The following is a 23,389-nucleotide window of genomic DNA, read 5'->3' as shown; positions in this document are numbered from 1 at the left end:
TACCGACAGGTTCGAAGAACAGACTGAAAAAATATTTTAGACATCCAATAATTGAATATTTGCTTGTCGTGTTTTGTGTAGAATATATTTGATCCGTACACGTTGACCAAATTTTATCTTCTTCTTTCTTTCTTTGTTTTTAAGAGGCTTTAAACTTTGCAGTTCATTCGCCTCTAAGGGTGGTTTAGACCAGTGATATATTCATGTGAAGAAATATGATGAGATTTATAGAAATCGCATCAACCGTTTACACTAGCGTGAACTTCTATAATGAATATATTCATATTTTCGGTGAGTTTATTCACCTAAAGTAGAACTGCATCCAACTTTAGTGATTTCTCACCAGTGAGAAATTCACAAGCGTTTACATATGCTGAATTTATTCAAGTTATATATATCTCGAATAAGTGTATCATATTTATTCTCACCCGTTTACACCTATTTTCACGTGAATAAATCCATCTATAGCTATAGATCTCCCTAATGTAAACCCGCCATAATAATTTTATCTGTCAAAAAGAGTCAAATATTTGGCTTCGGTCAAACAGTGTATGAGCACCCTTAGGCTTTTTGAAATTTTGTTTGTTCTTCACGCAAAATTGGATGGGATATGGATTGCATGAAAAAGATTTGTCAGGTTTTGGCTGTTCGTAACAGATTCTTCTAAATTCCACCAACCCATCGATTGCTCTAAAACTAAAAACCTTTTTCTGGCTTGTCCACTGTTTATACCATCTATTGGATTTTTTTTTGTTTCGGATAACCAGACAACCAGAAATCGAATACGCTAAGACACTGTTTGCTCAGACCGTACCCAGTTCACACGCTTGTTCCTTTTAAGTTTTGAATATTCCTGTATTCTTAAAAAATTAAAAAACACAAAATAAAAAAAAAGGATTTTTTTTTTGTTTTACTTGTGCAGGAGCTCGAAAAAATGTCCAAAAAGCATGCCTCTAAACTAGAACACACACTTAAACCTTTCGGAATTCTGTAATTTCGTGAAATTGGGGGGCTTAGACTGAAAGGGTGATTTGATCGATTTGTCTACATCGACTCTCTCTTTTGGTCACAACTTAGCTACAAATACATTCCCAGCTTCCCAAATACAATGTGGAAGACAGGTCAGAACCTCATCTGTCGGATTATATAGCAAACTTAAATTGGAACCTTTTGACGTAGGACTACGTCTTTCATTTCTATACCGGGGTGTAAAATCAAAGTTTCGAAAACGAAAGCGTTACGCCGGAGACCGAGATTTTGAGCATTATAGCTCCTAAACAACTGAACGAAATGGTATGATGAACACTTCATTCGAAAGATAAAATGTCTACGCGTTATATACTTGTAACTTTTTGATCCAAAAACTTATTTCAATAGTCTTAAAATTGATTTCAAAACAGGCTATTGAAATCACCAATCGGTATATAAGCGAGCGCCACTCGGAAATCCACTCAGTTCTAATTGAACACCGATTGGAGCATGTTGTCGCTGTTGTGGTGAAGCTCTTCGTTTATCATGCAAGAGCGAATGAACGGTGTCACCAAGAGCCTGTTTGTGCACCTTAGACCAGATGGGAATCCATCAGGAGGAGAGTGATGCCGCAAATGGTTTTCCGGTAAGAGATCGGAGCAGCCGCCACACACACATACACGCGCGGAACTCTTCGTTTGGATGCCATTCAGCATCGAGAAAATTCCGGAAAGATTCAATCGTTGCTGGAAAATAATCTGCCAGTTCCCCTGGGAATTGAAAAATACATTCATGCGAAAGAGTTTATTTTAATGTTTTCTATCCATATAACACTGCGACCAAATACATATGGTTTTGGGATTATTCAATCAAGTGGAATTAACAGGTGCTTAAATATAACATATAACACTGCGACCAAATACATTCGGTTATGTGATTTTTCAATCAAGTGTGATTGGCAGGAAAGGTTCTGAAGAGTATTCTTCCCCATCAGTAGGATATGTTCGTTTCCAATATTGGATGCGCGCGCAACGGAAAATGTTTCGCATCGCGAAAAACATGATTCTCAATCGATTATTGCTCAGTCGCTGAAAGTTTCAAACTCATTCTCATTCGCCTCTAGTTTGCCTTTCATATTACCATCGTAAACCACACCTTCTTTCTATTCAATCACGGAAAAAAACCTTCTTAAGCGATATTCTGGTGGTGAAACGCATTCATTTTTCGTGAGGACATCGACAATACAACATCGCTACTGAACGAGTTGAACGAGCTGGACGGCGAGGGATCAAGAGATTCATTACCTGGCCTGACCTGAAACGCATTCAGTTAGTTTGGAATTGTGAGGAAGCGCAGAAAAGCCGATCCATCAGAAGAAGAGAAGACGACCGAGAGAATACCAGCATCGAAAAACGGTTCCGTTTGAGACATCGAAGAAACCGCCACACACATATATACGTACGAAACTTCTTTCGTTTAAATGCCATCCAGCATCGAGAAGAATCCGGAAAGATGTCATCGTTACTGCAAAACAATCTGCCAGTTCTCCTTGGAATTCAAAATTACATTCAAGCGGAAGAGTTTATTTTAATGTTTTCTATCCACAAAGTGCTGGTGAGATCGAATACATTTGGTTTTGTGATTTTTCAATTAAGTGTAATTAATTAGCAGGAAAGCTTCTGAAGATTATTCTCTCCCATCAGTAGGATATTTTCGTATCGAATACAGTTTGCGCGCGTAATGGAAAATGTTTCGCATCGCGAAAATCATATAATTTTCAATCAATTATTGCTCAGTCGCCGAAAGTTGCAAACTCAAAGAGTTCATTCGCCTCTAGTTTGCCTTCCATATTGCCATCGTAAACCACACCTTCTTTCGATTCAGTCACGGACAAAAAGCATACTCAAGCGATATTCTGAAACGCATTCATTTTTCGTGAGGACATCGACAAGAAATCATCGTTACTGAACGAGTTGAACGAGCTGGACGAGCTGGATGGTGAGGGATCAAGGGAATCATTACCTGGCCTGACCTAACCTGAAACGCATTCAGTTTGTTTGGGGTTGTGAAGGAGCGCAGGAAAGCCGATCCACCAGAAAGAGAAGAGAAGACGACCGAGAGAATACCAGGTTCCGCTTGAGGCATCGGAGCAATTGCCATACACACACACACGCATACACGCGCGCAACTCTTTACGTTTGCTGGTTATCGAGAAGAATCCGGAAAGAAGTGATCGTTGCTGCAAAATGATCTGTCAGTTCCCCTTGGAATTGAAAATTACATTCAAGCGAAAGAATTTATTTTAACGTTTTCTATCCATATAATACTGCGACCAAATACAATTGGTTTTGTGATTTTTCAATCAAGTGCAATTAACAGGCGGTTATCGAGTTAGCATTAACCACTGGTGGTGGACTTCGAGAAGAGTCCGGAAAGATATCGCTTCTGCAAAATAATCTGCCAGTTCCCCTTGGTATTGAAAATAACATGCAAGCGAAAGAGTTTAGTTTAATGTTTTTTTATGTTTTTCTGCGACCAAATACATTTGGTTCTGTTATTTTTCAAGTGCAATTAGCAGGAAAGCTTCTGAAGATTATTCTTCCCCATCAGTAAGATATTTTCATATCCAATATTGGATGCATAAAACCTTGTACCTCCAACGTAACGCTCTCGTTTTCGAAGCCCCCAAATATTCATTTATTCTTTCATTCAGAATGGATTCAGATTCAACTTCAAACAAATGATCACTAAATCAACGATAGTCCTACGTCACTATTGCGGTTATACCATAGATATAACCCACTTCCTGTTTTTTCAGTTGAGTTATTAAGTAGAAAAAAAGTTGATGAAAACAAATCGATCAAGTCTCTCACACCCCTTGCAATCTAAGCCTCTCAAATTGTATTGTAACAGTTCTTCCGTTTGTGATCCCAGACCGTTCAAAGCGCCTAACAGGGTTTGAGGAAAAGTAATGAACACATTGTTTATAATCAAATGTTACTTCAAATATATTTCAACATTTACGGATGCGTGTATGTCGTCATGCCAATAAAAATAAGATAAAATGAAATGGAAAATGTTAGAAACCAATTCCGAGCTTGCCTCAAAACAAGACAAATAAGTTGCTAAATGCTTCCGCGATTGTGTAACAATTAAAATAAAAAATATAACATGCATACATGATAATTACGTGGAATAATTAAATATGCAGAGCTTCGTTCGATGAGATTTTGTTAAAATGATCGTATAAATAAATAAGACAGGATCCATCGAATAAAACGGCTTTCCGCGTTGGCCAGCACGCCTGGTAGGGATAAAAGTGTATAAGATCCTCGATATAATGCTAGTTGCGTAGTAGAAATCCTCTCTTTCCATCATAAAGATCGCTCAGATTCCGAGGGACAATAGTTTCAGAAAGCTACCAACTACACTTTCAATCTCTCGTACCCAAAACTATATTACCTAGTAATATTGTTAGCAGCGCTTGCAAGTGATTAGCAGTGGGTGAATTTCATCATCGTCAGCATCTTCCATTCATAATAATGTTGAATGTTAAATATGTATATGTGCGCTACTTCTGGATTAGTTTTTTAACTCAAGCAGCTGTCGCCCCACTAAAAAATTCGGTTTCATCTCTTATGCTCCATCTTGCATTCTGAGTTCCTTCATGCGACTGACCATCTTTTCGTTTTCCTGGTGCATTTGACGGGCCAATTTCTCATCGATTTCAGCGTTCTTCTCCATTATCTTCGAAATGGTTTTCAGTGTTGCGTTCGTTTTAGCCGCCAAATGTAATCCACTGTCAGCAACGCTTCCACCATTCGTACTGATTTTCACAGTATTATCATTTTTATCAATATTCACCACCCGGTTGCGGTTCAACCGATCTTGGATGCTTCCTCCATTAGTCTGTTTGTTGTTTGCTGGCGGTTGTCCGCCAGGTTTAGGAGCTCGTTTTGTTTCTTTGTCAGATTTTCGGCCAGAAGAATTTCGATTGAAATTTTCATTCCCATTTCGGTGATGTGGTTTGCCAACCAGGTGCTGAGGATGTCCATGGGGATTCTGATGGTAAGCGTGATGATCCATTGACCCATTACCGGCCGTTTGAAATTGGAATTGTGGTTTCGCTGGTTGGCGTGGACCAACCCGACCACTGCCAATAATTGGTGGTGATGTGACTGAAAATGAAGATTAAAATCTGTAAGGTAAACGAGAAATTGATAAATTTTGTAAACATACCTTTGACGCTTTTGAATTCTCCATCCTGTGTTATCGATACGGTTAAATTTGGCTCACCCTTGAGCCCATTGCTTTGATTGTGGATGCAGCAATCGTCCATGGTCCGCTCGTGTTCCCAGTCACGTCGCCATTTACTTTCACCGGGCCCGCCCGCTTTGGAGCCATAGCGATTATGTTCCGGTCTTCGGCCATCATGTTCGTTTGTCGATAGCGATCTCTGAATATTGCCGTTGTAGTTTGACTTTCCTCCTACTCCGCCACCTCGTCCACGATTGATGCCAACGGAGTTCCCATTGCCCAACCGACCGCTTCTATTGCTTGGATTTTTACGCTCAAAGTTGTTCTTAATGGGTTTATTACAGTTGTTAAGACCCGCTGGAGCTGCCTTTTCGCCATCGCGCTCTACATCTGCCAGGAAGCTGTAAGCCGGATCTGGTGGTGGTCCTTCACCTTCAGCAAACACTTTATAATCTTTCGCAATCTTCTGAATGAACGCATTCTTCTCTTTCTTTTTCTCTGCAAACAGACGGTAATGTAATTATCATAGAAAATAGGATTAATTGATTAATCACGAAGCGGGCATGCCAGGGCAAATCACGAACGACACCCAACAAAGAACCTCCAACAATCAACTCTTCGTCCGAGCAAGAGATCGATTACAGTTAATCGTAAGTCATTGCACCGCCGCACACGTTCGCTTTTGCGCAAGGCTGATCGCACACGCGCTGAACTTCATACCTTCGAGTTCTGCCAGCGCATCTGCGTCCAAATCGTAGGTGAAATCTATTTTGTCGTACTTGTGCTCCCGCGGCCAGTCGTCATCTTTCGGCGGTTTGATTTCCACCATAGCGTTCTCCTTCATTGCCATCAGCCGGTCGGCTTCCGCCTCGCGGTGCTTCTTCTCGATTTCCTCATTGCGTTTCTTAATTCTGGCAATTCGCGCCTCTAGATCCTCCTGATTCGGCTGGACGGACGTCATTTTCCAGCGGGGTTTGTTCTGGGCGGAAGGAAGCGAAAAATATGTTTGGTCGTTATGTTTTGATTGTGTAATATGAAGTGGATATAAATGGAATGTTTTATGAAATAATTATCATAATCATCGAGTATGAAAAGACTTGATGGATATTTAGCAACGTGGATAGTTGGAGTTGGCCTGCTTCAAAGTTAATTCATATATTGATTTCCCTGGCATGATAGTTACAAAGATTTCTCTAATCTTTCAGACGGAAGATCGATACAAAAAAAACTATAGAGTAACACGGGGTGAGTTGGACATACGGGGTGATTTAAACCACCCTTTTATCTCAAAAAGTACAACTCAACATGGATTTTTTATAATGTCATCTCCTTTTATTGTTGAACCGTATGTACCTAACGTAAAAAACTTTGGTAAAATTCTATAGGTGGGAGGAAACGGTAGCATGAACACGGCAAGCACATTTATTACCAAAAAATGTGAGTTTTCCGATCGTGGTTTTTGAGGTTTTTCCCGCTGATTAAACAAACTTTTCGTTTATTGTGCAGTAAAGTTATGTTCATCTACAGAAGAGGAACAATTTGATGCAGCGAAACTGTAAGTTTGATAACAATAAATGAAATTAATTGCATTTTAATTTTTGCATGTTGTGTAGGGTGACATGGACACGTTTCTGTAGGGTGAATTGATCCTACAGGTTTGAGGGTTTTCTTTGGTCTAATTTATTCCATATGGCGATGAATTACAAAAAAAAAGAGGATAGGCAGACAACGTTGGAAGAAGGAGGAGCTTGAAAGAGCAACGCAGGCTATCAAGAGCGGATTTTCTTTGACCAAGCATCGAAAGGGTTTGAAAATGCTCGAACAACAGTGAAAAGATCCATATAGAATTCGAGATGGTCTCTTTCCAATTTTTCTGGTCTGGAATCTGGCCAAGACACCTGGTATCGATTCCAGAACACTGTTACTGATTGTAACATTATCCCAAAATACTTTACATAAACATAAGTATGTTTTTTTCGATGAAACACACAATGGTCCAAATCACACAACAGATGGTCCAAATCACCTCGCATCAAGTTTTAATGTCCAAAAATCATCTCTTTTATTTTATGATATATTTGGTAGCTTGAAGCTTTTTATAATAATTAAACATTATTGATTGAAGGGAAACAAGTGTAGCTCAGAGTTCAAGGTGACATTTTTTATTTAGACCGTATTGGTTTGGAAATATAAGGCTCACTCAAATTAACAAGTTTTGCGAGTATTCTCCAGAAATATTACTGCGTTGAAAAACTAGAAAAGGATAGGTAAAATTTTGGATCATCCAGCTTCAATCCGACCAGAATTTCATTGGCAATTCTACTATGTAGTACAGGGTAGCTTATTTGGAATGTTTCCGATGTTGCGAGCATTATTATATTCGAAACATGCTGTCGAAGTGAGCTTCGTCGTATAGAAAGATGTGCCATCCGCTCATGAGCTGTTCATTCGAAATCGCTTCATCATAGTGAGCGGATTCGGATCGGCTCGCAATCAAAACAGCGCAGCTAATCAGCTCATTACGAAGCTGGAGAGCTGATGAGCTGATGAGCTGCTGAGCTGTTGAGCTGATGAGCTGCTGAGCTGTTAAGCTGATGAGATGCTGTGCTGTGAATTGAGAAACGCGAAAGAATTTTTCGTCTCCCGCGCTTTATGATATGGCGTCAGTTTGTTTTCGTGTGTCCCTCTTCGTTCTTTAGCTTTAGCAGAGATGCCAGATAGGAAAAAGGTTTTTGTTTTGAATATATTCAATCGTTCGTTACTTCATTCAATTTTTCTTACATCTCCAAACAAAATAATACACATTACTATATGCTTGTAAATAAAATTACTATAGTATATTGTTATTTAAACATGACTGTGGAAACACATAAATTAATTTCCGCGTGCTGAATCAAAACAATTCAGAAAATCACCCGGCATAAATGCAGATGATTGATAATGGTCCTTTTGTTACCTTTTTCATCGCGAATAATTATTTCGTTGCGCCTATTATTGGATTTATTTTCTTATCCTTGGATGCAAAAAAAAAATATATCGGTAGTTTTATCAAAAAACGTTGTCTCGGCCAATATTTCTGAAGGCATTTTATTTGGCTACTACTGGTTCTAAGCATCTTCTATGTTGGATTTCGGCATTCAATATTTGTTGTATATTATATTATTTGAATTCATATTAGTTTTAGTTTGTGTACAATTTGCATGTTATTCGTTTTAAATTCGTTTATTTTTTTGCTTTCCGTCTATTAAGAAAATGCACACTATAAAATGTCGCATGGTAGTTACGTTTCATATGCAATTGTGTGGACAACCGCAAATTTCAATTGAGCTGAAGAGCTGTTCCAAATGAGCAGCTCACTTGCATGAGCTGAATGGCTCTGAGCCGCTCACCATGATGAGCTGATTTGCCCATCTCTAGTGGTATACCAGAGACATGTTTTGAAACACGTGATCATTTCAATGGAAAACATTCGATGTTTTGTTTCGTTTTGGGCGTCTATCAACATGAAGTACACCCCTGCAGAAAAAACATCGCATTAAAATATGTCACTAAACGAACCAACAAAAACATGTATTTTTTGTTTTGATCGTCGTCTGAGAAGGACGCGTTTTTGTGGTGCTAACGCACATTTTTTCCAGAGTGAGTCTAGGGCAAACTACTGCGAAAAGAGATTTCGTTTTCCGCGAGTTATGTCCGAATGGTGAATACACATGTTTGTTATACGGCCACATACCACTTGATTCGTTGGTGAACTGCTGTCTTGGAGGAGGCGAGCTCCAGCAAAGATCGATGGTTGTGGAGACGGGAGACCACCAGAGTACTCCAGCCGGCAGATGGTCAATCGATGACAGCCGAAAACGACAAATCAAAACGAACCAACAAGGAAGAACGACATCAGGTAAGTGTGGGGTTCTTTTTCAATTGTTGGATAAAAAAATGGTTCATGAATTTTATCATTCTAACGCCATGCAGGGTAATCCGATCGTATTTACACAACTGTTTCTGCTGATATCTGAGATGTAGTATTAAGAACAGCGTAACAAATCGCACTCTTTTAAATCTTTAAGAATGCCAATTTAGTAGGCAAGCAATGGAACCTATTTCTTCATAAATGCACCGCATTGAGCTATGAGAGAAGAAATATATTATGTGTTCAAATTGGACTTTACTGCGTTTTTGATGAAAAGGCATTCCTGAAAAACAAAAAACTGACTGCCACATAACTCAAAATATGCTTCATCGGAAACCACATTCTTTGACACCATCTCCGAGCAATACACACTGGTAGAAGTCTGGTTGTTTTAAAGAAATACAGATATCAAGCCGTTTTTTTCATGAGATCGGAACAACTCTTCAGAAAAGACCGCCTCAATGTCTGGAGAATATGGCGGGCAAAGTACAACCTCCTAGTTCACTTTTTCTAGGTCATTTTTAACAAATTCACGAGCATGTGGTCTGTCGTTGTCATGTTGTAAAATTAAATTTCTTGAACTCCCCTTATTTTTCTTTCACGTTTCAAAACAGCTTCGGAAGCAAACTTTTGAAACCACAAAAATCTATAAATATGCTGCTTAAAAGTTCATCTTAGTAAAGATCTGTCAATGTCGTTGGCTGTCAGTGAAAATTCTCTAATTATTGTGCTCGCCCTGGAGTGAGCACAATAAAAACGCCCTGAATGAAACTGATGTTTCTATTTTGCAACTGTGTTGAATAATTTTACGCTACAGAATATGCAAGAAACTAACATAGTGTAGAGCAGAATGAAAGCAAAAGGGAAATATTCAATATGACGTACGTCGCCGGTTTTTATACTGTGGAGATTGTACGAATTATTGATTTTATGCGCTATCAAATAGATAACGGTAGTGGGGGACAAATATATATTACCTGGAGTCGCACTGTGTGTAGTACGAGAAGAATGTCGCGATACATACTGAGTGTAGTGTTCTCGCGAGAAAAAGAATGAAGCTGCGTCTACAAAACAACGCAAACCCATCGGTCCTTTTCAGGGCCACTAAAACATTTCTAAGTTTTAAAAATTTCGATGCTTTCTAAAAATTTATTTTATATTGATTTTTTGTAATATTTATGTTATTTTTTTAGTTTCAGAGTATATTTGAATCTATTCGTGTAATGATGTTGTTTTGAATTATAGAGGCTTTGAGCTTTCGCAGCTCATTCGCCTCTAGTTTTAATAATGACCAATTTAAAACACTTTTAGTTTAGTTTTGAGAAATAACATTTGGAAAGCCTTGCTGCTGTTCGATCGCTAGCTGGAGGACTGATAAATCCTGAATGATTTATTTGTGTTTTTTTTTATCGATTTTCAAACAGATGACATGTCGTAGTGGAACTTACGTTCGGAAGCTGAAATTGAAGGTATTGAGAACAATTAAGGCAAACCCGGCACTCTCGAACTACAACACCACCAAAGAACACAACTCTAACCAAAGTATCGTCCGGAGAATTCATATGCGAGAAGGTTATCGTAATTTCCGTGTCCACAAGTAACAAAATAGGACACTGAAGCAAAATCTGATGGCCAAAAGACGCACTCCAAAGTTGTACAGCAAGGTTTTGATGAAGTACGGAGGATGTATGTTGATGGGTGACGAAACGCACGTGAAGGCGGATTTTGGACACCTCCCAGAACGGAATATAAAGAGGAGATATCTCCAGGATAAACTTGTTCGTTTTCTTTAATAAATTTGCCAGATAGTTCATGATTTGACACGAGTTGCAGCTGCGGACAGATTCTCGTCCCAAACAAGAGTATTGACTCGAAAATTTATAAGGATGAGTGTCCGCCGAAACGTCTTTTTCCGTCTATTGAAGCTCACAAGAATCTGGTGAAGTTTCGGCCAGATTTGGCAAGCTGCCACTACAATCCAGAGATGCTTCAGTTGTACCGTGACAATGGGGTCGATAACATTGAAAAAGACCTCAATCCACCCAATTGTCCCCAATTACGCCCCATCGAGAAACATTGGCTAATTGTCAAGCGGAAATTGGAGAAGGGTACCAAAGAAAATCGGTAAAAATGGCCGCTGAGGTTGTCGAACAGGGAGTTCAAACTTTGATGGAAGTTAGCCAAAGTCACGAAGATTCGTCAAAACTTTAACGGAATAATTTTTGAAATATTTTTTTTCTGAAAAGAACGATAGATTATCTGAATTTTGATATAAAAACATTCTGTGTACCTTTAACCAAACACGGGATAAAATTGGTTTTGTGATTCCGGATTCTAAATGTTTCAAGCCCTACTATATGAATTTGCAAAAGAGCTATGGAAAATCATGGATGAAAACGGGTTCCCCGGGAGGCTTACAAGACTGATTGAGGCTACGATGGCTAAATTACAGTGCTGTGTGCGAATATCGGGGCGATTATCTGATTCATTCGAGTTCCGCAGTTGATAGTCTCTCTTGCCTGCTGTTCAACATTACGCTAGAGAGTGTTGTGAGACGAGTGGCGTTTAACTTGCGTGGTACTATTTTCAATAGATGCAAACAAATCATATGCTGCTCTGATGACTTGGCCATTGTCGGCAGAACATTTGAGACGGTAGCGTTGGACTGAGAATCAATGCATCTAAAACCAGATACATGCTGGATTCCGGGTTCGAGCGCGACAGGGCCCGATTAGGTAGTAGTGTAGTGATCGACGGCGATGTGTTCGAGGAAGTGGACTAATTTGTCTACTTTGGCTCAATGGTAACGTCTGACAATGATCCGCGAGATCCAGGGACGCATTATCAATGGGAGTCGTTTCTACTATGGTCTCCACAAACACTTGAAGACTTAGCAATCGTGCGAAATGTTCTCTGTACAAAACGCTAACAAGACCGGTTGTCCTCTGCGGACACGAAACTTGGACAATACTCGAAGAGGACCTGCGAGCACTCGGAGTCTTTGAACGACGAGTGTTAAAAACCATCGGTGTATAGGAGGACGGCGTATGGAGGCGAAAGATGGCCCAGTTTCCAGAAAGTGATCTAAGCTGGAAGGATTCACTGGACAGGAGATGTTGCAAGAATGTCGGACAACTATCCTGCAAAAATGGTGTTCATCGGGAATCCAGCTGGTACGAGACGGAGCGCAACGAGCAAGGTGGTTAGACCAAGTAGAACAAGACTTGGTGAGCGCAGGGTGCCCGCGGAATTAGAGAGAGATAGCCGAGAGAACCGAGCTAATTGGGGAAACATTTTGAATCCGGCCATGCTGTTGAGCCAAAAAAATCAAATAATATGAATTTGCTGAAAATGTTAACAATTTCAATATTACGGTTCCCTTGCTGAGAAAGAAAAGACGTACTTCGACTGGCACTGAAAAGTGAATCCACTACGAAAACCCCAAAAGCATGAAACGATAATTAAGGATAACCCCATCAACACCGCAGCCAAAAACGAATACATAATCGTTCGCTAACTGGTCCTGGTTTAACTCGTCTGCTTTTTAACTTGGCGAACGTTAACTGGTCCTTGGACCAATTAAAAAGCAGAATTTCGTAAACAATCGACCCCATATTCAAATGGAATTTGCTGTGAGGGGCATTCGAATGTAATTTGAAATGTTATGAAAATTGACATTATTTTCGCATGACAAAAACATTGATTAAAATAGAGAAAAATAATTTCCTCAAATTATATTTCATACCTGTTGTCGCACTCAATGCGAAACGGACATTAAAATTCTTTTGTTTATCCAATTTCATGATCAACGCGAATCAAACAATTCATTGAAGTTTCCCTCGATTTTATTTGACGTTTAACATGCCGGACCAGCTAAAACGTGAATGTCGATAACTGGTCTTCTCTTTTCGCCCAGTTAGTGAATGTTTGCTGTTTAACTCTTGCATTCCGCAGTTCTGCGTGTTCACCAGGCATATCACTATCTGACTTATTCTTGTTCAGATCGATACAGCACGACAAGTTTGAGTTGTACACAAAAAAAAATCAATTCTTTGGAACATCTGCAGCTGGCCTGATAATTGAACGATGAACTTGTTACTCAAACATATAATCAAAGATTGCTCTTTAATATTAAAAATCTCAACCAAGTAAAGATAAAATGACGCTTTAATAGTATATTGAGCAGCATTGATTTGCGTCCTCACCCGTTTGGTCACGGATGTTTATAAAGCGATAATTAAAGCTGAATTGTTCTTATCTCTCTCGACTCTGCTATTCCCTTTGCATAGGTAAATAGCTCACCGGGAGACCACACAAAATACTTAATACAGTTCCAGCCGAATCTGAATATTAAACAACAGCGCGATCGGATAACTGTTTGGGATCGACAAACGCCGCTTGACATGCATAACTAATATGGATCAAGTCGGCGACCGTTAGCGGGAAAAGAGCAAAATTCAAATCACTTCGGTTCAGTTTTGAATACATTAGAAAGTCAGGATTTTTAGCACGTTTCGAATCTGGCAGGAAGCAAGATTTTCAAATCATGTCGAACCTGAAACATTAAAATTAATGGAGACTTTGATAACCGAAAGAGTGTACCATACAGAAACCAACCGAGTTGTTTTTTTTGGATAAAATTGTGAATAAAATGAATGTTCGACAGCATCTAATAATACGAGATTTTCAATCTTTGTTTTTGAGCCTCCTGTACTTGTTCGTCTCATATAATCAGAAAAAAAACTCACACATCTTCTTCTTTATACCCCTGTTCCTGGTCCCCATAAAACCTAACAAACTTAAAGTGGGTATCGGCATAATGATTTCGTCACTGCATTTATGAATTTTACAACTGAATAATGAATCAAGGTCACTCAACCGATGCAGCTGAACAGACTTCTTCGTGCACATCATTATTTCATTTCCACAGTACGTGAGTCAGACAATATCCTTCCATGTTGAAGTTTGTTCGTTGTTGATGATGCACTCTCGCAAAAACTTTGTTCTGGCTGATTCACTAGTTTTGAGGGAAACCCATACAATTTTTGCAACTTCTTTATCGCTGACAACTCTGGAGATTGTGTTAGTAAACCTATTTTAAAATAGCACAGCTCTCCAATCTCTTGAATGCAAATTCGCTTACGTTGGTTGCAAAAACGCGACACTCTTTCAGCACTATCTAATCCTTATACGCAATCAACTATCCACACGATATAAGGGCACATCAATTGCAAAATAAAACAACAGACCAATCTTACACTAGCTTTCAGCACATCTGTAGATAAATTTCCCTCGGGTGAGTTGATCATCCCTAGCAAACGATTCAAGATCAGGGTGAAGATGAAACGAAAATCTGGACACGAACTTGGCACAGCTATCCGCGACGGTCTCCAAACTACTGCTAGTCCATGCAAAATAGATCAGATACCTGAATATATCCTAAACTTACATTCTGGCGGTGACGTGTAGATCGACTATGCTAGTGAAAATGATTTTGTCCTACTTTTCCCGACTTTCTGCTGCGTTTTGTATTCGCTGTTGCTGTTTTGCGGTTTCCTTCCCACTTAATGTGTGTTATGTTTTTAGATAGAGAGACACAAACACACTCACTGTCGGATGGCGAAGACTATCCAGCGGTGGAAGAGCCCCAGGCGGGGTGTTGAGATCCAACGTATCGCACTTTGCAGAGTGCACAAGAGAACACCTCCTAGGCGCCTTCTGGTTTCTCGGAGGTTACACTTTCACACTGCACTTCCGCCTCTGCAAAGCAGTGCAGCAACGTCAGCCAGCCACCAACGCGTATTCTTTTAATATCGCAATGACATAATCGCTGACCAGTGTTAATTCGGTGAAAATAACACTTTTCTAAATCGCAATTGCGATTTTTTGCTGCACTCCTCCTAATGACAACCACGAAAATACTTAGCTTTTTCGCTTTCGTAAATACTTTTCCTCCAACTCTCCCAACACTAACGAACCAAAATAACACACAACCCCAAGTTGGAAAGTTGCTTGTGCAAAATCGAGTGCATGATCGCTTGAAAACACAAACGCACACACACTCCCACGCAGCTGTCAAGTCAAAACTTTTGGTAGCGGCTCCACTGAACTGAAACATCGTCTGTCAATTGATCGTGCTGTCAAAATTAGAGTGAACGATTTTCCTCGCCAGCTGCAAAATCAAAATAATCTTCCTTCGGAGCAGAAATGGCTTGTCGGATGCTTGTTTCATCGTGCCGTTTGCTCGGCTCGGCTGGCACTCGAAGCATCGCCACCCAAGCTCTGGGTGCACGCTGTACCGCTATCAAGGATGAAATTACTCACACTGGACAGGTAACTATGGATTGTCTCGGTATTGCGAGGTTGCACCATACAATCGATTACGCAAGACGAATCTAAACAAAAGCTACTGCTTTTATGACAACAGTTCTACGACGAGAAGGATTACCGAAATGCCCGGTTTGTGGATGCAACCAAGGTGGTGAACGAGAATTGGGCCATCAAATTGATCGATGAGACACCTATCATCCAAACCGATAAAAGGGTTGTGTATTGCGATGGTGGCACTGAACCGGCGCTTGGACATCCGAAAGTTTATATTAATCTAGTGAGTAGCAGGCTTTGACAGAAGGGGATGAGAAAGTATTCAAATCACACTGTTTCAGGATAAGCCAGGAGCACATGCTTGCGGTTACTGTGGACTGCGATTCCAGAAGATAGACCATCATCATTGAAGCAACAGCTAGTGGCATATTAGCTTCAGGGCAAATGCGGATGACCGTCCTTACACATTTGTCCACGAATAAATAATTGAAATATAGATATTGTTTGAACCTTACTAGAATATTCATTTTGCCTTTAGTTTTGGTTTTTATTTCTTTCCATAAGTATTTCACGAAACATTTTCAAAACAATCCGATGCCTCAATTTTTAGATTAAACTTTAGGCTCGGCTTTGAATTTTGTTTTTTTTTTTCGTTAGACGTTTGACTCGTTGCATTTGGACGCAATATATTGTTTCAACGGCATTGCATGACCCGAAACCCCGCTTATAGATTTGTGGTATGCGCTGTAGCAAACCTTTTACTCAAATCATGCCCGGAGAATTTAATCAGGATTTTATTGGGCTGCCCTGATGATTTTCGTGGTTTTCCCTCATGTTCCCCATTTCAACTTTTTTGGTGTTTTTTCGGTAGCATTTATGTGAGCTGTCCGCTCTAAGAAATCAGAAATACTTTGTAACGTAGGAGTAGTAGTGAAAATATAAAAAAAAAACCTATAACGAAAAAAGGAAGATCGCACGATATAACTCGTTCATTTAATCATAAATCGCAGAGATGTTTACATCAATAGATTACAATTTTTTTTACGTAAGTATTATTTGTTTAACTACTAGCAGCGCAGTACCATATTTTCGGGATTGACCACACGAAGTTATTGAAATAGCGATGCTTTTGCACTCGAACAGACTCTCGCAACTTTTTTTTCTTAAATATTCTTCTAACTCCAAATGTCTCTATGTCTCTTTTCTTCTACTCTTTCTCTGCGTTCAATTGTTGCTCCTTTAACTTTTAACTTTCTACTCTTTACTCTATACCTTCATCTCTCTACTCTCTACTTTTGAATGAATACGGATGAATGAAATTATTTAAAAAGTTTAGCTTTAAAGATTGCTTGAAATACAGTCGCTGCAAAGAATCCAGTGTTTCGAAAATACGTTCCGTAACTGCCGAAACAACTCCCTATTTTCTATTCTCTAGTCTCTACTTTCTAAAGGGTGTGTCACATCAAATTGCATCACGGAAAAAACGCTGTAGAAATTTAATTTGTAGGAATTACATCTTCAGCTTTCGCTTATAATCAGATAAGAGTGTATAGATCACGTTGGCCATGCTTCACTGTCAATTTTTCGCAAATTTGGAAAAATGTCGTCGAACGAAAAAGAGCGTCGTGAATTAATCCTGCGCACTCATTTCGAGAATCCGGAGTTGTCACATCGGGACATCGGTAAGATGCTGGGAATCGTCCAATCCACGGTCAGCAGAGTACTAAAACGATACTTCGAGAACCTAACCATCGACCGGAAGATGAAGAACGGCAAAAATGGATGCTCCGTCAGTGAAAAAGATCACAAGCGCATAGTTAAGCAGTTTAGACGTGACCCGAGAAGTTCGGTCCGGGATGTCGCCAATAAGCTGAATTTGTCAAGTTCATTCGTCCAGCGGACCAAGCAGCGGGAGGACCTGCGTTCATACAAGGTTCAGAAGGCTCCTAACCGCGACGAAAGGCAAAACATGGTGGGGAAGACGCGAGCCCGGAAGCTGTACACCGAAATGCTGACGAAGCCGCATTGCCTGGTAATGGACGACGAAACCTACGTCAAAGCGGACTTTCGTCAGCTGCCGGGCCTGTTGTTCTTCTCCGCAGAGGACAAATTCAGCGTTCCGGAGGAGATTCGCAAGCAGAAACTATCCAAGTTTGCCAAAAAGTACATGGTGTGGCAAGCGATCTGCTCTTGCGGAAAGCGGAGCGCCCCCTTCGTGATGACCGGCACGGTAAACGGGCAGGTTTACCTTAAGGAGTGCCTACAGAAGCGCTTACTACCACTATTGAAGCAGCACGAGGGCCCGACCATCTTCTGGCCGGATCTCGCTTCGTGCCACTATTCAGAGGACGTGTTGGAGTGGTACGAAGCCAACGAGGTCACCTTCGTGCCAAAGGAAATGAACCCGCCCAACGCGCCCAATAGAGAAATATTGGGCGATTATGAAGCAGGCCCTACGGAAGAACCCAAAAGTTGTCAAATCGGAGGCGGACTTCAAGAGAAAATGGATTTCTGTTAAAAAAAAACTACAACCTGACGTTGTACAGAACCTTATGGACGGGGTAAAGAGGAAGGTGCGAGCATACGGGCTTGGGCTCGAAGTATGAATAAAAAGAAAATGCCAAAAGTTGTTTAATAGTTTTTATTTTACTGTCTAAAATTTTCAAAAGGATCGGTCTACTGGGCGAATTTCTACAGCGTTTTTTCCGTGATGCAATTTGATGTGACACACCCTTTACTCTCTCTCCTCTTCTCTCTACTCTCTTATCTCTTCTCTTTACAGCAGCAAGAACACCCAGCTGAAGGAACACTTTTTACTTCCTACTTTCTATCTCTACTCTCTATTCTCTGCTCTCTGCTCTCTACTCTCTACTCTCTGCTCTTTACTCTCTACTCTTCATTTTCTACTCTACTTTTTACTATCTACTCTCTAGTCTCCACTCTCCGCTCCCTGCTCTCTACTCTCTGCTCTCTGCCCTTTACTCTCTACTGTCTACATTATTCTCTCATCTCTCTCTTCTACGCTCTACTCTCTTCTCTCTACCTTCTACTCTCTGCTCTTTACTCTCTACTCTCCTCTCTTCTGTCTTGTCTCTACTTTCTGCTCTATGCTATTCACTCTTTCATCCTACTCTACACTTTCTACTTTATACTCTCTACTCTCTACTTTCTAATCTCTAATCTGTACTCTCTAATCTATACTCTCTACTCTATACTCTCTACGCTCTTCTCTACTTTTTTCTCTCTTCTCTCTCCTCTTACTCTCTATTCTCCACTGTCTACTATCCCCACTGTCTATACGCACGCGCATGCACTTTCACGCGCGTTTTTGGACACGAATTTTTTAGCGTTTTGATTTATAGCGAGATATTGATAAAAAATAATGTTGACAGTCGGAAAATATCAATCATTCCCTAAACGAAATTCACACGTTTTGATGGTCTATTAGCACGAGAAATTCAGCGTGTGAGAGTGAAAAATTTGGCATTTACCATTTCTATAACAATATCGCTCTATTCAGCGAGCAGTCAACAGTATTTTAAATTTAATAATTCTGATTTTATTCAGAACCGCCAAGCGTGTTTGCTGAAGACTTAATTACTGAATTTCTTTTTTTTTCTGTGATTGTGATTGTGTATACATAAAGATACAGAATCTTTTATTTTTTCAATGTTCTCATAGATGCAAAACCAAACCGCAGCTAGAGACGTCGGTTAATCGTTCGATTAATTCGAATAATCGAATATCTGAAATTATAATCGATTAATTTTATATCGAATAATCTGAAACCAAAATATGAATAAATCGAATAATTGTCACTGTAATCGCGATTAATGAAAGAACGATTTTTTTTCAAGGTTAATGCATTTTCAGGCTAAGAATTAGGCTATTTAATTTTCTATTGGCGATCTAACGCAAAACGTAAACGATCAGTGAGCCACCTGGATTTTGTTTTTGAACTAAGAAAATGATGATATGGTAACCTAAAACTCAAAAACAAATCACGTATATTTTACTTCCGGACTTTCCAATGTAGTTCCCACATGGAAGAACCATGCATTTTTCTACTTGTTTTTGATGGTGCTCTCGAATTTCCGTATTTGATTCAACCATTGTCAATATTTATACAATTTTCACTACTGAAAGAGATAAGAAAATAACATGTTATATATAAAAATGCGCAGAATTAAATTTCTTAAAAACTAATCGCAATCTTATTTGATGATTATAACATTGAAATTTATGGAAAGAACTACAAACCTTCCATAAGCTCACATGGCAAAATTTAAAACCATCATCACTTTCACCGCAGCGCTGGCTAGGTGTAGATTTGTACGTTAGATCGCCAATATCCAACATTTTTAGCTAAGTATGGGCGTGTCAATTGTGATAATATGTACTTTACTGATGGGTCCTCTATGAATGAGTCCACAGGATTTGGAGTGTTCAACAATTTTTTTAGCACCTCACACAGTCTTCAGAATCCTTGCTCAGTGTATATTGCTGAATTGGCAGCAATACACTGGGCGCTGGACAGCGTCGCCTCACGACCTGTTGAACACTATTACATTGTAACGGATAGTCTGAGCTCTGTCGAAGCTATCCGTTCAGTGAGGCCGGAAAAGCACTCACCGTACTTCCTTGAGAGAATACGAGAAATTTTGAGTGCTTTATCCAGACGCTGTTATGTCATTACCTTTGTCTGGGTCCCTTCACATTGCTCAATTCCGGGTAATGAGAGGGCTGACTCATTAGCAAAGGTAGGTGCAATTGAAGGCGAAATTTATCAGCGTCAAATCACCTTCAATGAATTTTATTCTTTAGTTCGTAAAAATACCATCGTTAACTGGCAACGCAAATGGAACGAAGATGAATTGGGCCGGTGGCTCCACTCAATTATCCCTAAGGTTAGCCTCAATCCGTGGTTCAAAAGTCTGGACTTGAGTCGGGACTTTATTCGCACCTTCTCCCGACTCATGTCCAATCACTGTTCGTTAGACGCGCTGCTTTTTCGTTTTAATCTTGCCGACAGCAATCTCTGCGGTTGTGGCCATGGTTACCACGACATCGAACACGTTGTTTGGTCGTGCGAGTTGTATTTTGTCGCCAGATCGAATTTAGAAAACTCCCTTCGGGCTGGAGGAAAGCAGTCCAATGTGCCGGTGAGAGATGTGTTGGCTCGGTTAGACCTTGATTACATGTCCCAAATATATGTTTTCCTTAAAGCTATCGATCTTCGAGTGTGATTGTTCATACATCCTTTTCCCCTCCTTTTCGTCCTTCGCGAGCTATCGGTTCCCTTCCTACTAACATTAGAATAAGTTAAATTGTAAACACATATTAAATGTAAGGATAGTTTTAAGAATTGAGTGTGAAGTGTCAGTGTGAATGAGAATGTGAATGTGAATGTGAATGTGAATGTGAGTGCGAGTGTAAACACACATCTCCTTACATCCCATCCTTTTCCTAATGAAAATGTGTCACCCTTCTAAACTCGAGTCGACCGCGAGTAATCGGTTTCCTATTTCATTAACCATAGAATTAAGGAAACAACATGTTGATATATGCTAGTTGAAATATAGTTAAGAGTTTGGCTCCATTAAACTTATGTAACTGAGCCTGTAAAAATAATCGGATTAATAAAAAAAAAAAAAAACATTTTTATCTAACCATCTAACATCGACAACCCGATAGACCCCGCGACCAGAATGACATGGTGATACGAATCGAATATTGAAAGATGCCCCAACGATTAATCGATAATCGAATAAATGAAAAATTTAGACATCACTAACCGCAGATACACGGTCGGAACGAACGATTTTGAAGCTCGTGTTTTTGAGTTTCCATTTTTATGATTTCTCGAACATATTAGGGCATCTCCACCGGTGGGTTGCTATAAGCGTTGGTAATTTGACAATTTTAGTCGTTGCTTTTTTAGATAGCAACCCATTTTTGCACCGGTCGTTATCATGGTTGCCATTTTAATACTTTTCTTAATCATATTTCGGACACTTTGTTCTAATATCTTAAAATTCTTAATGCACTGATGATATAACTATAAAATAAATATCACAATTGCTTCTTTAGAGTAATCCCTTGATTTCACTATTATTTCATATGAGAACTACATTTGGATTATAACATAATCGATAAAAATCTGACAACACTACTCATTATCGTTTGTGTTTGACATTTGCTTAGCGTGAGCACGTAGAATTTACCCTTTCATAAATATTTAAATTTCTCCCGTGTTTCATCAGTTCTCATCATCGATAACAGTTTATTGTGATTGCTTGGTAAATGTTTCGCAGTTGACTATAGCATATAATCAAGTGTAATGTAATTTTCGTCCAAAAAAATTACAAAATAAAGTGTCCGAAATTTGATTCAGTGTCCGAAGTTTGATTCTTATTCGCTTCATTTGAAAAGCATTTTATTCGATGATTTTTTTATGTTTTCAATCAAATAGGTACCAAAGTAGAAAGCTTCAAAGCATATTGAACTAATTTATTAAAAATATCAACCGAATAATACCTGTCTTCTTGAATGGCGTTAACGTTCCCTGTGGAACTTTTGCCGTTTCAACGTATGCATTAACTAGCGTCATTTATTAATACTTCATTGAGATTTCTTAAGCCAAATAACACGCCTTGAATGTATTCCGAGGGGCAAACTCTAGAATACGCGTGACCACAGTGCAAGTCGAAGGAAATTTCTTTGGCGAAAAATCCACCGTCCAGAACGGGAATCGAACCCGAACACTCGGAATGATAATGTGGGACGCTAACACTCGGCCACGGGTGCACCTGTGCATTAAGTTTAGATCTGTTTTCTGCATCATATGCCTCAAGCGTCCGAAATATGATTCAGAACGGTACTTTCTTTTTCGCACCGGTGGTTATCAAACGGGGATGTTTGTTTTGTTGTTATGATTGTTTGTTCTGAGGTTTGAGAAACTCACGCGTCGTAGAAAGAAAAGCAAAAATCACTATTTCATAAAACAACTCAATTGACGAATTTACGTTGGATTTACAACCAGATGGCGCAGCGAGTAAAATGAGGATGTTCAAATTTTCTAGACAAATCAGAATTTATCTTCAAATTTCCCGGTTTCATGTATTCTTTCCACGCTGAAAAGGTTAGAAAATCATCATTTTACAATGTGCTATGTATATTACGAGCAATGGCTTGTTATAAGTATTGTAATTTTAATTTTTTTTTTCAACTACGTAAACGATGAAAAAAGTGTTTTGCGCTAAAAATACTGCAAATCCTTCTCGTATCGACCCCTACATAATCAATGATATCAGCCAATTTGATATGATATCGATTTCATAGCAATTATCCATAGTATCAATAACCGGTAAGCATTATCAAACTTAAAATTTTCGAAGATTATCTATAACAGATTCACAAGCTTCACTTGTTTAATACCTTCATGTCCTCCTCTTCCTCAGCGGTCCAACCAGGGGGATTTTCACGGGCCGGATCGTTTTGAAGACTATTCACACGTCGCTTTCGGCAGACTGCCAAGAAATGTCCTCGTTCACCGCACCCGTTACAGTTCTTATCCCGTGCCGTGCCCGTGCCCCACTTCTGTGAACAAGACGGTAGCAACGGTTACAACGGTTGTAGCGTGCGTCGGGTCGCTTGTCCGATCTGCGGAACCGCTTCGGCTGGTTTCTAACTTCTCGATCATCTCTATTACGCTTTCGTTGCAAGTCCGTGGACTTGCCGTGATGCACTGCTGAAATTCCGGAACCACTCGGCTGTGCCGTTTCTGCTTCATAAGCTTCCTCCCTCGTTACGGATTGCACAATGAAGTTTGTGTCATAATTGTAGATTCTCGCGGTTTTTCTCAAGTCCATGTTACGCAATCCCTTTAGCATTTGAGCTCTGACAAAACGCTCCTATGACTTTCTCGAG

The 23,389-nt window shown here is 39.7% G+C and overlaps 2 protein-coding genes and 1 long non-coding RNA gene across 5 annotated transcripts; 2 read left to right on the top strand and 1 right to left on the bottom strand.

The window, feature by feature from the left end:
* Positions 1-3,949: 3,949 nt before the first annotated feature.
* On the bottom strand, positions 3,950-15,139 carry LOC129777717 (uncharacterized). 3 transcript variants are annotated; one of them, XM_055784160.1, is made up of 4 exons: positions 14,747-15,139; positions 5,947-6,205; positions 5,209-5,724; positions 3,950-5,147 (listed from the first exon to the last, which is right to left on the bottom strand). In XM_055784160.1, exons 2-4 carry the CDS (start codon positions 6,185-6,187, stop codon positions 4,606-4,608), a joined length of 1,299 nt encoding a protein of 432 aa, XP_055640135.1. In that variant the 5' UTR covers positions 6,188-6,205; positions 14,747-15,139; the 3' UTR covers positions 3,950-4,605. The 3 variants fall into 3 exon arrangements, with proteins under 3 accessions (XP_055640135.1, XP_055640134.1, XP_055640133.1); XM_055784159.1 differs by having other exon boundaries at positions 14,586-15,138; XM_055784158.1 differs by lacking the exon at positions 14,747-15,139 and adding an exon at positions 14,395-14,543.
* Positions 8,806-10,911, top strand: LOC129777719 (uncharacterized). The gene is made up of 2 exons (XR_008743285.1): positions 8,806-9,124; positions 10,561-10,911. It is a non-coding gene; the product is annotated as an uncharacterized LOC129777719 (long non-coding RNA).
* A 114-nt stretch (positions 15,140-15,253) lies between the features above and the next one.
* On the top strand, positions 15,254-15,974 carry LOC129777718 (NADH dehydrogenase [ubiquinone] iron-sulfur protein 6, mitochondrial). Its single transcript, XM_055784161.1, has 3 exons — positions 15,254-15,469; positions 15,564-15,743; positions 15,802-15,974. Exons 1-3 carry the CDS (start codon positions 15,344-15,346, stop codon positions 15,868-15,870), a joined length of 375 nt encoding a protein of 124 aa, XP_055640136.1. The 5' UTR covers positions 15,254-15,343; the 3' UTR covers positions 15,871-15,974.
* Positions 15,975-23,389: the final 7,415 nt, after the last annotated feature.

This window comes from Toxorhynchites rutilus, chromosome 3 (genome assembly GCF_029784135.1).
Source record: "Toxorhynchites rutilus septentrionalis strain SRP chromosome 3, ASM2978413v1, whole genome shotgun sequence".
NCBI lineage: Eukaryota > Metazoa > Arthropoda > Insecta > Diptera > Culicidae > Toxorhynchites > Toxorhynchites rutilus.
This window is presented reverse-complemented; position numbering and strand designations above follow the sequence as displayed.

Bases quoted from the DNA above. Each gene is read 5' to 3' on its own strand.
- LOC129777717 (XM_055784158.1), bottom strand. From the start codon at position 14,445: ATGATCAACTCACCCGAGGGAAATTTATCTACAGATGTGCTGAAAGCT. The intron at 5,725-5,946 runs GTATGAAGTTCA...GTCTGTTTGCAG, and splicing joins TGCGCTGGCAGAACTCGAAG to AGAAAAAGAAAGAGAAGAAT. The intron at 5,148-5,208 runs GTATGTTTACAA...CTTCATTTTCAG, and splicing joins AGAATTCAAAAGCGTCAAAG to TCACATCACCACCAATTATT.
- LOC129777718 (XM_055784161.1), top strand. From the start codon at position 15,344: ATGGCTTGTCGGATGCTTGTTTCATCGTGCCGTTTGCTCGGCTCGGCT. The intron at 15,470-15,563 runs GTAACTATGGAT...TTATGACAACAG, and splicing joins AAATTACTCACACTGGACAG to TTCTACGACGAGAAGGATTA. The intron at 15,744-15,801 runs GTGAGTAGCAGG...ACACTGTTTCAG, and splicing joins CGAAAGTTTATATTAATCTA to GATAAGCCAGGAGCACATGC.